The sequence below is a fragment of the Gorilla gorilla genome, chromosome 18 (genome assembly GCF_029281585.2).
Source record: "Gorilla gorilla gorilla isolate KB3781 chromosome 18, NHGRI_mGorGor1-v2.1_pri, whole genome shotgun sequence".
Taxonomy (NCBI): Eukaryota; Metazoa; Chordata; class Mammalia; order Primates; family Hominidae; genus Gorilla; species Gorilla gorilla.
Genome location: NC_073242.2, coordinates 119,830,443 through 119,844,770, shown reverse-complemented (window position 1 = coordinate 119,844,770; position 14,328 = coordinate 119,830,443). Strand labels below are relative to the sequence as shown.

General features: G+C 52.4%; 1 protein-coding gene across 1 annotated transcript in view; it reads left to right on the top strand.

Annotated features, from left to right (window-relative positions):
• Nucleotides 1-12,035, top strand: part of ANKRD11 (ankyrin repeat domain containing 11) — a 243,941-nt gene extending 231,906 nt beyond the window's left edge. The window contains exon 13 of the mRNA XM_055364543.2: nucleotides 11,320-12,035. Coding sequence (XP_055220518.2) covers nucleotides 11,320-11,355 — 36 coding nt within the window. The 3' untranslated portion in view covers nucleotides 11,356-12,035. The remainder of the gene's footprint in view (nucleotides 1-11,319) is intronic.
• The last annotated feature ends 2,293 nt before the right edge of the window (nucleotides 12,036-14,328 follow it).

Here is a 14,328-nt window from a genome sequence, read left to right as displayed (position 1 = left end):
GTCTTGAACTCCTGACCTCAGGTGATCCGCCCGCCTCAGCCTCCCAAAATGCTGGGATGATAGGCGTGAGCCACCCGGCCTGGACTTGTTTTGTTTTTTAAATTTTATTTCTCTTGTCCCGCCAGTTTCATATTTTCAAATAAAGTGTTACTATGTCAGAAAAAAAAAAAAAAAAAAAAAAAAAAAAGACTAGACCCTCAGGTAGCTGCGGAACAACAAAAGGCCTGACATTCCTGTCTTTGGAATTTCAGGAGAGGAGAAAGACGATGGTGTTAAGGAAATGTGTGGACCCCAGGTCTCCCGCACGTAGGAAGTTTGGAACTGGCCATATTCTATCCCAACAAGTAAAAGGCTATAACAGGCTGGAAAATATCGACGGTCCTTCTTAGGTCTGTGAGAGAGGAGAGGCCACAGGGCAAACCGCTGCCCCAGATCAGGAGACAGACTCAGCGGACTGGGGCTGACGCCTCCACAGGATCCAGGGCTGGAAAACCTGAACCGGATGACGAAGTGCTGGGGCTGGGTGTGTGTGACCTGGTGCGATGCCTGCGTTGCTGAACTTCTACCCTTTGCCAACTGTGTTTAAGAAACAGGACACCCGGCTGGGCGCGGTGGCTCACACCCATAATCCCAGCACTTTGGGAGGCCGAAGTGGGCGGATCACGAGGTCAGGAGATCGAGACCATCCTGGCTAACACGGTGAAACCCCGTCTCTACTAAAAATGCAAAACAATTAGCCGGGCATGGTGGCAGGCACCTGCAGTCCCAGCTACTCGGGAGGCTGAGGCAGGAGAATGGCATGACCCGGGAGGCGGAGGTTGCAGTGAGCCGAGATCGCGCCACTGGACTCCAGCCTGGGCGACAGAGCGAGACTCCGTCTCAAAAAAAAAAAAAAAAGAAAAAAAGAAACAGGATGCCTGTGATAAAAAGTTCCTCTTTTAACCCGAATAGTTGAGACTGGTTAGAGCCATGACAACTGACAAAAGCAGCCAAGGAAAGGATGACAGCGGGAAGTTCACCGCCCATTTCCAGAAGACATGAATATTCTTCCCCTCGCTGTTCACGTCCAGCCCCTTCAGTACAGAAACCCTACCTACATTTAACCCCTGACCGCTCACCTGTTGAGAAGTTGAACTGTGGGCCAAGCTCCTGCTTCTCAGTCCGTCGCCACTGAATAAAGTCGGCTTCGGTTTCATGTATCGGCTTCGTGACACCAAACAGGGAAGGACCCCATCTTTTGGGCAACCGGCTTTCTCAGTAGCATGTGAACAAGTCTGAGAGCTAAGGACTCCCAGGAGGACCCACTCACAGGAGGTCTCCATGCTCTTGTGAATTTTACTTCCTGGAATGCTGCCAGGTTCTCACAGCGAAAATCAGAGAAAACCCCCTCAGGGCTCTAGTAGAGACAGAGGAGAAGGGACCATTTTGAAATACGCCAGAGCGCTCTGCTCTCTTTAGGAAAAAAATGGGTTCATGTCCTTTGCAGGGACAAGGATGGAGCTGGAAACCATCATTCTCAGCAAACCAACACAGGAACAGGAAACCAAACACCGCATTTTCTCACTCATAAGTGGGAGTTGAACAATGACAGCACATGGACACAGGGAGGGGAACATCACACACCGGGGCCTGTCGGCGGGTGGGGGCAAGGGGAGGGCCAGCATGAGAACAAACACCTAATACGTGCAGGGCTTAAAACCCAGATGACAGGTTGAGAGGATGCAGCAAACCACCACGGCACGTGTACACCTACGTAACAAACCTGCACGTTCTGCACATGTGTCCCAGAACTTAAAAAAAGAAAAAAGAAATCCGCCCTCAGGAGAACCAGTTTAACCAGAGTCTAGGCTATTGGGGACTTGACGGCCTAACTAACCTAGGGGAGGGAAATACAGCAAAGTCCACTGTAGCCATCCTCTGCCTCTAAGGGTGGTGGCGGGGGACAGCTGAGAGCTTGTGAAGGGCAAAGGCTCATCAAAGATGGAGGCCTGATCACAGGGCTACAGAACACCTCTCCTCCCCAGACCTCACCACTTCCTCATTATGGGAGACAGGGACTCGCTCTGTTGCCCAGGCTGGAGTACAGTGCTTCAATCGTGGCTCATCGTACCCACCAACTCCTAGGCGTAAGCAATCCTCCTGCCTCAGCCTCCTGAGTAGCTAGGACTAGAGGTGCACACCACCACGCCTGGCTAATTTTGTTATTTTTTGTAGAGACGGGGTCTCACTATTCAAGACGGGCTAGTCATGAACCCCTGGGCTCAAGCAATCGGCCCCCCAAAATGCTAGGATTTTACAGCTGTGAGCCATCACACCCGGTCCAGCTGATTTTTAATTTTTTCTAGAGACACGGTCTTGCTATGTTGCCCAGTCTGGTCTCAAACTCAAAATCCTGGGCTCTAACGATCCTCCCACTTCGGCCTCCCAAAGTGCTGAGATTACAGGCATGAGCCACTGCACCCAGCCTCGCCACCTCCTTATTAAAGACCTGTTTACAACAGCTTTTTTTTTTTTTTTGAGAGATGGAGTTTCACTCTGTTGCCCAGGCTGGAGTGCAGCGGCGCCATCTCAGCTCACTGCAAGCTCCGCCTCCCGGGTTCACGCCATTCTCCTGCCTCAGCCTCCCAAGTAGCTGGGACTACAAGCGCCCCCCACCACGCCCGGCTAATTTTTTGTATTTTTAGTGGAGACTGGGTTTCACCTCAATCTCCTGACCTCGTGACCCACCCGCCTCGGCCTCCCAAACTGCTGGGATCACAGGCGTGAGCCACCTCGCCTGGCCGAAACGAGGGAAATATTTAAAGTGCTTGGACAAGATAACCACCAGCCCAGGAATCTATACCCTGAAAAATTATCTGTCTAAACTAAAGGACAAATAAAGACTTTCTCAGACATAAATTTAAGAAATTTGTTACCAGTAGGCCTGTGTTGAATGACGTGTTAGAACTTGTTTAGAGAGAGAGAGCCATAGGGAGAAACAGATGAATTCACTGTTACAGTTGGCGTCTGTGCCCCTCTATCAGAAATGGGTGGATCCAACAGGCAGAAATTCAGTAAGAACATGATGAATTCAACAGGACCATCCATCAGCTGGATATAATGGACACCTACAGACCGCTTCATCCAACCACAGAATACCTGTTCTTCCTAAGCCCACCTGGAACAGTCACCCACACAGGCCACATTCTGGGCTGTAAAAACGCACCTTAACGAATTTAAAACAATAGAACTCATGCAATGTCCATTCTCAGACCACAACGGAATTACACTAGCAATCAATAAGAGAAGGATAGCTGGAGAATGCCAGAATACTTAGAGATTAAATAACACACCTCCAAATAACACGTGTCAAATAAGAAATCTCAAGAGAACTTTAAAAATATTTTAAATGAGGCCGGGCGCGGTGGCTCACGCCTGTAATCCCAGCACTGGGAGGCAGAGGCGGGCGGATCACCTGAGGTCGGGAGCTCGCCACAAGCCTGACCAACATGGTGAAACCCCGTCTCTACTAAAAATACAAAAAATTAGCTGGGCGTGGTGGCGCGTGCCTGTAATCCCAGCTACTTGGGAGGCTGAGGAAGGAGAATCACTTGAACCCAGGAGGTGGAGGTTGCAGTGAGCCAAGATCATGCCCTTGCATTCCAGCCTGGGCAACAAGAGCGAAACTGTGACTCAAAAAAAAAAAAAAAATGTATGTGTGTGTGTGTGTGTGTGTGTGTGTGTGTATGTATGTATATAAATATATATATATATATATTTCTGGCTGGGCGCGCTGGTTCACACCTGTAATCCCAGCCCTTTGGGAGACCGAGGTGGGTGGATCACGAGGTCAGGAGATCGAGACCATCCTGGCTAACACGATGAAACCCCATCTGTACTAAAAATACAAAAAATATTAGCCAGGCATGGTGGTGGGCGCCTGTAGTCCCAGCTATTCGGGAGGCTGAGGCAGAATGGCATGAACCAAGGAGGCAGAGCTTGCAGTGAGCTGAGAACACACCACTGCACTCCAGCCTGGGTGACAGAGCGACTCCGTCTCAAAAAAATAATAAATAAATAAAAAATATATATATATTTAAATGAAAATAAAACACAACTTATCAAAACTTGTGGGATGCAGCAAAAGCAATGCATAGTGGCCAAGTGATAGCACGGAATGTATGTATTAGAGAAGAGGCGAGATCTACAATCAGTCATCCGAAGTTTCACCTTGGGAAGCAAGAAGAAGAGCAAGTTAACCCCATGAAAGCAGGAAGAAGAAAAGATAAATAACTAAATAAAAATTAGAAGAGAAATCAATGAAATTGAAAACAGGAAATCAATAGAAAAAATCGGGCGGTGGCCGGGCACGGTGGCTCACACCTGTAATCCCAACACTTTGGGAGGATGAGGCGGGCAGATCACGAGGTCAAGAGATTGAGAGCATCCTGGCCAACATGGTGAAACCCCGTCTCTACTAAAAATACAAAAATTAGCCAGGCGTGGTGGCATGTGCCTGTAATCCCAGCTACTCGGGAGGCTGAGGCAGGAGAATCGCTTGAATCCGGGAAATGGAGGTTGCAGTGAGCCGAGATCGTGCCCTTGCACTCCAGCCTGGGCGACACAGCGAGACTCCGTCTCAAAAAACAAAAAAGGAAAAAAGGAGACGGGGTTGATAGTTGCACAAGATGACATATTATGTATTTAATACCACTGAACTGCACACTTAAAATCGCTTAGATAGTAAGTTTTATGTTACATGTATTTTACTACAATAAAATGTAAGAAAACATTTTAAATGGTCCTTTTTTTTTTTTTTTTTTTTTTTTTTGAGACGGAGTCTCGCTCTGTTGCCCAGGCTGGAGTGCAGTGGTCTGATCTTGGCTCACTGCAAGCTCCGCCTCCCGGGTTCACGCCATTCTCCTGCCTCAGCCTCCTGGAGTGCAGAGGTGCTATCTCGGCTCACTGCGAGCTCCGCCTGTTCCTCAAGTCTCCAAGTCCATTCCTTGGGTTTGGACGGGTGAATGTGTGTTTCTCAAATAAAATCACTGAAAATGGGAGGTAAGCGACGGCAAGGCTGTGGGGAAACCGCGCCCCCTGTACTGCTCATGGTAATGTAAAGAGCAGCCACCTCGGAAACCCATTTGGAGGTTCCCCTGACTGTTACTCAGAGTCACCCCATGACCTCAACCGCCTAAAATTAGGGGTTTTTAGCAGGGAAGAAATGCATCTGTGCGTGAGAAAACGGGAATTAGGGAGGGTAAGGAAGAGCTGGTCAATGGGAGCAGGTGGCCAGCTGGGCAATCATGAGGGGTGAGGGGTCTCGCATCTCATTGTCCAGATGCTGTGATCTGGTGGATTTCAGCTTCTTGGTGCGATCTGGAGGCCCAATGGTTGGTTTCCTGAGAAAGGAACTCAGATAGGACAAATGTAACTTTCTCAAGTTTTAAGATTCGGAGGGCCAATTTCTATGTTTATTTAAAAGAAACCATAAACATCAGTTCTATGTGACAACTGGGCCAGTTTCAACATTCATATAATGGAACCAATTATGGAAAGAGGCTGCAACACAGATGAATGAACCTTGAGAACATGAGGCTAGGCGAAGGACAAATATTGCAATATTCCACTTACACAAGGTCCACACAGGAGGCAAGTTCAGAGACAGAGAGAAGAGAGGTTAACCAGGAGTGGGTGCGTGGGGGCAATGGGGAGTTACTGCTTAAATGCATGCTTTTTTTTTTTTTTTTTTGAGACAGAGTCTTGCTCTATTGCCCAGACTGGAGTGCAGTGAGGCAATCTTGGCTCACTGCAAGCTCCGCCTCCCTGGTTCACACCATTCTCCTGCCTCAGCCTACCGAGTAGCTGGGACTACAGGCGCCCACCACCATGCCCGGCTAATTTTTTGTATTTTTAGTAGAGACGGGGTTTCACCATGTTAGCCAGGATGGTCTCGATCTCCTGACCTTGTGATCCGCCCACCTCGGCCCTCCAAAGTGCTGGGATTACAGGAGTGAGCCACCGCGCCCGGCCTCGTGCTTTCTTTTTGGGAAGAAAAAATTTGGAAATAGACCACCATGATGGTTACGTAAGTTTAATGCCACTGAACTGTTCAGCTAAAAATGGTTTGGTAGGTTTTATGTTATGTATATTTTTCCATCATTTAAAATATTAAAATTTAAAAGTACTTTAAAAGAAAAAGTAAAGGGTACAAAGGCTTAAACACAGAATTACCATAGGACCTCCCAATTTGAACCATAGGTTTATACCCTAAAGAACTGAAAATAGGAACTCAATGTTCCTCATGGCACCGTCAGAGAACGCAGAGTGGAAACCACCCACACGTCCATCCAGAGAGAAAGGGACAAGCGAAATCAGTCTCCATGCTGTTACTGCTGCAGGTTCTTACCTTGCCACGCAACAGAAACTGACACGAGGCCAGACAAACTTCTCCCAGATAAGGTCTATTAAGGCCGGCGTGGTGCTCATGCCTGTAATCCCAGCACTTTGGGAGGCCAACGCGGGCAGGTCACCTGAGGTCAGGAGTCCGAGACCAGCCTGGGCAACATGGTGAAACCCCATCTGTAACCAAAAAAAAAAAAAAAAAAAAAAAAAAAAAAAAAAATTTGCAGGTTGTGGTGGCGGGCACCTGTAGTCCCGGCTACTAGGGAGGCTGAGGCGGGAGAATTGCCTGAACCCGAGAGGCGGAGGTTGCAGTGAGCCGAGATCGCGCCACTGCACTCCAGCCTGGGCAAAAGAGCGAGGCTCCATCACACACATACAAAGTTTATTAAGACTGGCGCCCGGGAAGGAGGCTCTCAGGCTCCCGAAGACGGGTCCTGCGTGGCTTCCCAGGAGGGTACCGCTGTCAGCGAGCGTCAGCGCAGGTGCATGCGGTGCTGGATGCGCAGGCGCACTAGAAAGGATGCCGACACGTGCGCGGCGCGCGCGGAAGACACCGGCGAGTTCCGCCCCGGGTGCAGATTTCCGCATGAGGAGACGGCGCAGGCTGCGGCCGGCACCTCCCGGCCCCGCGCATGCGTCCAGACTCTGCTCATCTCCACTTTCTCACGGCACCTGCGAGGTCTCCGTGGGGTTGGCGCCAGTGAGGGGGTGGGCGGGAAATAATCAGAGGGGGTGGCCCAGGTCCTATCTCAGCGCGGTCTCTATACCAGGGAACATTATTTACTCCTGAAAAGGAACACGGGCCTGATCCCCGCTCCACCGCGGACGAACCTTGAAGACGCGATTCTAAGCGAAAGACGCTGGAACACAAAAGCCACAGCACGTAGGGCTCCATTGAACGGAGGTCAGAACAGGCTGGTCCGCGGAGCAGGGCGGGGGCTGCAGGGCCCGGGAGGGGCGCAGAGATCGGCTGCCGACGGGCCGGGCTCTTCTCGGGTAGAAGCTGTTCCGGAGCCCGGGAAGGTGCTGGTCCCGCAACACTGTGGGGGGGCCCCACTGAGCTGAGCCTTGCGACCCGGTTTATGTGACGTGAGTTCCACCTCAATCTAAGTGTGAGGAAGCCAACAGCGTTCTTAAACGCAGAAACGTGCCAATTCGAATTGTTAACGCGAGCGCAGAGCCAAATAAGACAAAGCAAAATAAGACAAACCGGGAGTCAGAAAACTCAGCGACCCACAGGATCCACCGTGATGTTTCTCACAAATGTTACCGCGAAAACAATCGGACTTGAAAATAAACGCGACCTACCTGGTTCTCGGAAGGGGAGAAGGATCCGGGCAACAGGCGTCAGTTCTCCCTCGCTCGCCCCGTAGACGCCGCGCAGGCCCCGAGCTCCCGAGCGGCGGTTTCAGAACCCGCGGGTCACCTGGGAGCTCCTCCCGCAGAACCAGCCGAAAGCTCCCAGTGCCGAGGAGGGCGGGCAGCTGCCCTCCCCGACCTCGCCCCGCCCGCGCGGACGCCTCCGGCCCCACGCGGGGACCACCCCGGGACTCCCGCCGGACCACGCGCGCCCGCGGGCAACCTGCGTGCACCTGCGCCCCGCGCCACGCCCCCGGCGCCCCATGTTTAGCCCTCACTGGGTCCCGCCTCTTAGTGGCTCTAAGCCCCGCCCCCTCGCTGGTCACCGCAAGCTCCGCCCCTCAAGGCCCCGCCCCTGCAAGACCCGCCCCTTCACGACTCACGCCCCGCCCACCACGGCAATCCCCGGTCTAGGCCCCGCCCCGACTCGACTCAGGCCCCGCCCCCGGCCAGCTTCGCTCCTCGCACGCCCCGCCCAGCAATCCTCGCTGAACCCCGAGCGGTTCCCCCAGCGCTGCTCCACGCCGCAGTCCAGCGCCTGGAGTCCGCGCGCCCCGAGCCCCTGCTCGCTCCTGCGCAGCTGGGTCACCCAGGTGCACCCACTTCCTTACTGTCCCGCCGCCCTCCCTCCCCCCAGCCCGCCTAGGCCCTGGGTGTCCCTTCTCCATCCTCCCTGACGCCTCTGCCCCGGGCCACCTGGCCGTCCTCCTGGGCTCCTAGCTCGGGGGCGGCCCCTGGTCCGACGGTGCCGCAGACGCGCGCGCACAGGCCAGTCCCGCGGAGAGGCTGCTCCCAGGGGCTAGGCGGGGGGCTGAGTCAGAGCCCGGGGCCTGCCAGGAGCGGGGCGGCCTGGGGCGCAGCAGGATTGGAGCTGAAGGCGAGGGCGGCCCGCGCCGGTTGGGGAGCAGGGCCTAGAATTTACTTCACGACTACCAGCGTGGAAACTGCAGAGGGGCTGCCACATCGCTGCCAGGGCCTGCCCTGGGGCCTTGGATCCCGCCGGCTTCTCTCTCCACCCGCCTCTGTCCCACGTCTCCACCTGACGTCCTGTTTGGTGCTTGGATCCACTAATGCCCAGTCAGCTTTCAGGAACGTCGGATTTATTATTATTTTTTTTAATATCTGCTGTACACGTGCAGGATGTGCAGGCTTGTTGCATAGGTAAACGTGTGCCGTGGTGGTTTGCTGCACCCATCAGCCCATCACGTAGGTATGAAGCCGGACATGCATTAGCTATTTTTCTTAATGCCCTCCCGCCCCCGCCCTCCCCCAACAGGCCCGAGTGTGCTTTGTTCCCCTCCCTGTGTCCATGTGCTCATGTTGTTCAGCTCCCACTTATAAGTGAGAACATGCCGTGTTTAGTTTCCTGTTCCTGCGTTAGTTTGCTGAGGATAATGGCTTGCAGCTCCACCCATGTCCCTGCAAAGGACATGATCTCACTTCTTTTTTATGGCTGCATAGTATTCCATGGTGTATATGTACATGTAACACATTTTCTTTATCCAGTCTATCATTGATGGACCCTGGGGTCGATTCCATGTCTTTGCTATTGTGAATAGTGCTGCAATGATCAAATCACAAAAAGCAATTGCAACAAAAGCAAAAAATGACCAACAGGATCTAATTAAACTAAAGATCTAATTAAACTTTTGCACAGCAAAAGAAACTATCAGAGCTAACCAGAGACCTACAGAATGGGAAAAAATTTGTGCAGTCTCTACATCTGAAAAAGGTCTAATATCCAGAATCTATAAGGAACTTACAAATTTACAAAAAAAAAATTTTTTAAGTGGGCAAAGGACATGAACAGACACTCCTCAAAAGAAGACATACATGCAGCCAATAAACATATGAAAAAAAGTTCAACATCACTGATCATTAGAGAAATGCAAATCAAATCCACAGTGAGATACCATCTCACGCCAGTCAGAATGGCAATTTTTTAAAAAGCCAAGAAACAGGCCAGGCATGGTGGCTCATGCCTGTAATCCTAGCACTTTGGGAGGCCAAGGCGGGTGGATCACCTGAGGTCAGGAGTTTGAGACCAGCCTGGCCAACATGGCCAAACCCCATCTCTACTAAAAATACAAAAGTTAGCCGGGCGTGGTGGCAGGTGCCTGGAATCCCAGCTACTCGGGACCCCACTGAACCAGAAGAATTGCTTGAACCTGGGAGGCGGAGGCTGCAGTGATCCAAGATGGCATCATGCACTCCAGCCTGGGTGACAGAGCAAGACTCCGTCTGAAAAAAAAAAAAAAGTCAAGAAACAACAGATGGGCCGGGCGCAGTGTCTCACGCCTGTAATCCCAGCACTTTGGGAGGCCGAGGAGGGCAGATCACTTGAGGTGAGGGGCTCAAGACCAGCCTGGCCAACATGGTGAAACCCCGTCTCTATTAAAAATACAAAAAAATTAGCCGGGCATGGTGGCACATGCCGGTAATCCCAGCTTCTTGGGAGGCTGAGGCAGGAGAATCGCTTGAACCCGGGAAGCGGAGGTTGCAGTGAGCCGAGATCGCATCACTGCGCTCCAGCCTGGCGACAGAGTGAGACTGTCTCAAAACAAAAGAAAAAAAAAAAAAGAAGCAAAGTAACAACATATGCTGGCAAGGTTGTGGAGAAAAAGGAACACTTTTACACTGTTGGTGGGAGTGTAAATTAGTTCAACCATAGTGGCAGACAGTGTGGCGATTACTTAAAGATTTAGAATCAGAAGTGCCATCTGACCCAGCAATCCCATTACTGGGTATATACCCAAAGGAATGTAAATCATCCTATTATAAAGATACATACACACATATGTTCAAAACGTTAAGATTTTAAAGTAAAAACTCAGGGATAGCATGGCCCCCAGCAGATTAAGCTGGATGAAAAGAGCCAGGAACTGGAAAGGGGATGGGGAGGCACAGAGCTGAGGCCAAGGGTCAAGCACCTCACCGGGAAATGCCACTGAGCACAGTTCTCCAGCCGCTGCCCAAGTCCCTCTTGAAATGGGCAGGACAGGGAGGGTGCAGCCGCAGGTGCTGGGGTTCATTTCTTAGGCCTGCGTCATGGCTATGGCCCTTAGCTGGGTGGTGTGTGGGCTGTGTCTATGATGCCACCGAGGACGTGGGTATCCCTGGGGTCCCTTAGAATAGGAGGTGGATCCTGTGGCACTTTGGTGAAGCCAGCGGTGGTCCCATCTGGCCCTTTGCTCCGACCCTCACGGGTGCCCATACATGTCTGCCAGCCGGGCGAAGCTACCTAAATCTTTTTTTTTTTTGAGACTGAGTCTCGCCCAGGCTGGAGTGCAATGGCGGGGTCACTGCAACCTCTGTCTCCCAGGTTCAAGTAATTCTCCCGCCTCAGCTTCCCGAGTAGCTGGATTACAGGCGTGCACCACCACGCCTGGTTAACTTTTGCATTTTTAGTAGAGACAGGATTTCACCATGTTGCCCAGGCTGGTCTTGAACTCCTGTCCCTCAGGTGATCTGCTCACCTCAACCTCTCAAAGCACTGAAATTACAGGCGTGAGCCACCGTGCCCAGACAAACATTCTTCTAAATCTAATAACCTGATTTGTCTCCTCTTGCCTTCAGGTCATCAAGCTCCAGGTGGTCCTCAGTGAGAGATAGGTCCTCTCAATATTCAAGAGCCACCCTTCTACAGGGGACCCCTGGACTGCCTGCCCATCAGGGGGACAGGACAGAGGCACAATCCTGCCCGTCTCCCTGGATACCGCTCCCTGGCTGGCCACCACTTTCACTAACCCATGGAGCCAACCGTGCCCTGACAGCAAGAGGCCAAGACTCACAGAACCACCACCGCCGCCCCTCTGTCAGCAGACAGCAGTTACAGAAGACTGACCTTTGTCCATTTCCCTCAAGAACTGGGCTCTTGGACTCCTGCGGGGGGAAATGTTAGTGTGGGTAGCTAGGGGGTATAAGCAGGGCAGGAGAGGGCTCCCCACCACCACACACACACAACAGGAGTGCTGGCCACCATGAGGTGATGGTCAGGTAGGTTGTTAACTGTCTCTGTAATGTAATAATTGGTCACAGACAGCGCCAGGGAAAGAGCCTCCTAACAGATAGACAACAGCCGAAGCTGGTGATCGGCAGCTTCCCGGTAAGATCTCAGGAGCTGGGTGGGTGGGGAGAAGTAATGCAAGACCCCGCATTATGTCACTGTATCAAACCCCAAGTCAGAAGGTCAAACCACACACTGGTCTTTCAAGGTGCCCTCCTAGCCTTCTTCCAGGCGTACTTTCCTTCCTGCTTTAAAGCTTTTTAATAAACTTCACTTCTGCTCTGAAGCGTGCCTCGGTCTCTCCCTCTGCCTTATGCCCCTCGGTTGAATTCTTTCTTCTAAGGAGGCAAGAACTGAGGTTGCTGCAGACCCGAACAGATTCATCACCAGTGACACTCCAGCATCCCCTTGTTCCCCGAGGCCCCCTGCCTGGAGCACCTTCCTTTCCACTGCTGCCTACAGGACTCCTCATCCCTCAACGCCCAAGGTCAACACTGCCCTCTCCTCCTGGAGCCTCCTTGCCACCTTGGCCAGAAGCCCTCCCTCCTGTTGACTATGGCACCTGCTCTCCCCTTTGAGACCCCGCCCCCTGGGAGGGCATGGGTGTGGCTCAACACCTGCACAGGCCCAGCGCACAGTCAGGAAGTTCCTGGAGGGAGGGTGGAGGGGGCTGGAGGCCGGAGGACCTTTTCTTTTGAGCAGGCAGGGTGGGGAGTGGGGGTTGCTGACCAGCCCAGAGCCGGGCTGGGGAGCCCATTTCTCCCTGTGGTGGGAGCAGGCCTGGTGCCTCTGCTCTCCTGTCGACGGTGGGTGGCTGTGCAGGTGCAGGCAGCATCTGTGCCCTTGGCCCGCTTGGAACTTTTGTTAAAGATTAGACGTTTGAGGCCGGGCACAGTGGCTCACGCCTGTAATCCCAGCACTTTGGGAGGCCAAGGTGGGCGGATCACAAGGTCAGGAGATTGAGACCATCCTGGCTAACACAGTGAAAACCCGTCTCTACTAAAAATACATTAAAAAATTAGCCGGGCGTGGTGGCAGGCGCCTGTACTCCCAGCTACTCGGGAGGCTGAGGCAGGAGAATCACCTGAACCCGGGAGGCAGAGCTTGCAGTGAGCCGAGATCGCGCCACTGGACTCCAGCCTGGGTGACAGAGCGAGACTCCGTCTCAAAAAAAAAAAAAAAAAAAAAAAAATTAGACGTTTGAATCTAATAATGTAACTCTGAAAGTCAGACTCTCCCCATTCCCCAGGGTTTGCTGGGTTTTGGTTTTTGTTGTTGTGGGCTGCCTCTGTGCTGATGCTCAGCCTCAGGTGTACACTGAACACATTCTCACGTCTTTCCTGATCATCTATCTATATTTATATATATATATATATATAACACACATAAATATATATTGTATAGTAAATATATATATATATATATATTTTTTTTTTTTCACGCCATTCTCCTGCCTCAGCCTCCAGAATACCTGGAAGCACAGGCGTGAGCCACCACATCCGGCTAATTTTTTAAACTTTTTTTCGTAGAGACACGGTCTCCCTGTTTCCCAGGCTGGTCTCAAACTCCTGGACTCTAGCGATCCCCCCAGCTTGAGCTCCCAAATTGCTGGTATTCCTGTCGTGAGCCACCATGTCCAGTCTAACTGTCTTTTAAAGAAGTTTAAAAATAACTCTCTAGCTGGGCAAGGTGGTTGGCGCCTGTAATCCCAGCAGTGTGGGAGGCTCTGGTGGGAGGACCACTCGAGCCCAGGTGGCTGAGGCTGCAGTGAGCCACGATAGCGGCACTGCACTGCAGCCTGGGCGACAGAGCGAGATCCTGACTCAAAAAAAAAAAAAAGAAAAAAGAAGAAAACACTGAAAGGATGACATCATTTTCGGGCGTTTCGTCCTTTGGGATTTGCCGTTTTCAGGATTTCACGCCGTAGGGATTTTGATCTCTTGTGACTTCAACACTCCGGGTTCTGCTCTTCAAGACTCTGGCTGAGGTCTGTTTTAAACAGAGCCCAAACACGCAGATTTGTCGTCATCTAGGTCCCGTCTGCCCTGTGTACCCTGTGAAATGGCGCCAAACATCCGCTAGCCACAGAAAAACCGAAACCTGAGAGCTGTCGGTCCCCCAGCCCCGGCTGCCCTTCAGACGGTACCGGCCGCGGCTCCCGCCGGGCTGCTGAGTGTGTCACTGTCACCCAGCACACGAGCCCCTCTCCGATCCCCCGAGTTCCTCACCGAGTTCCTTCCCCCGGAAGTCCCTCGCTCTCCTCCCCTTCTGAGTGGTGACCCCCACCCCGAAGCCGGCGAGGCACCGCGGAACCCGGCCTGCCTGCGCTACCGCCCCCTGCTGGCCAGGCCCTCTTCCCAACCGCCCCGAAACCATTCACATCACCCACGTGTGCACGTTTTGTCCACATTTAGATCCCTGATCCATTTGGAGCTTATTCCTGTGAACGGTGTAATTTTTTTGGGTGGGGGGGGGAGGGCGGGGTCTCGCTCTGTCACCCAGGCTGGAGTGCAGTGGCGCCATCTCGGCTCACCGCAAGCTCCACCTCCCGGGCTCAACCAATTCTCCTGCCTCAGCCC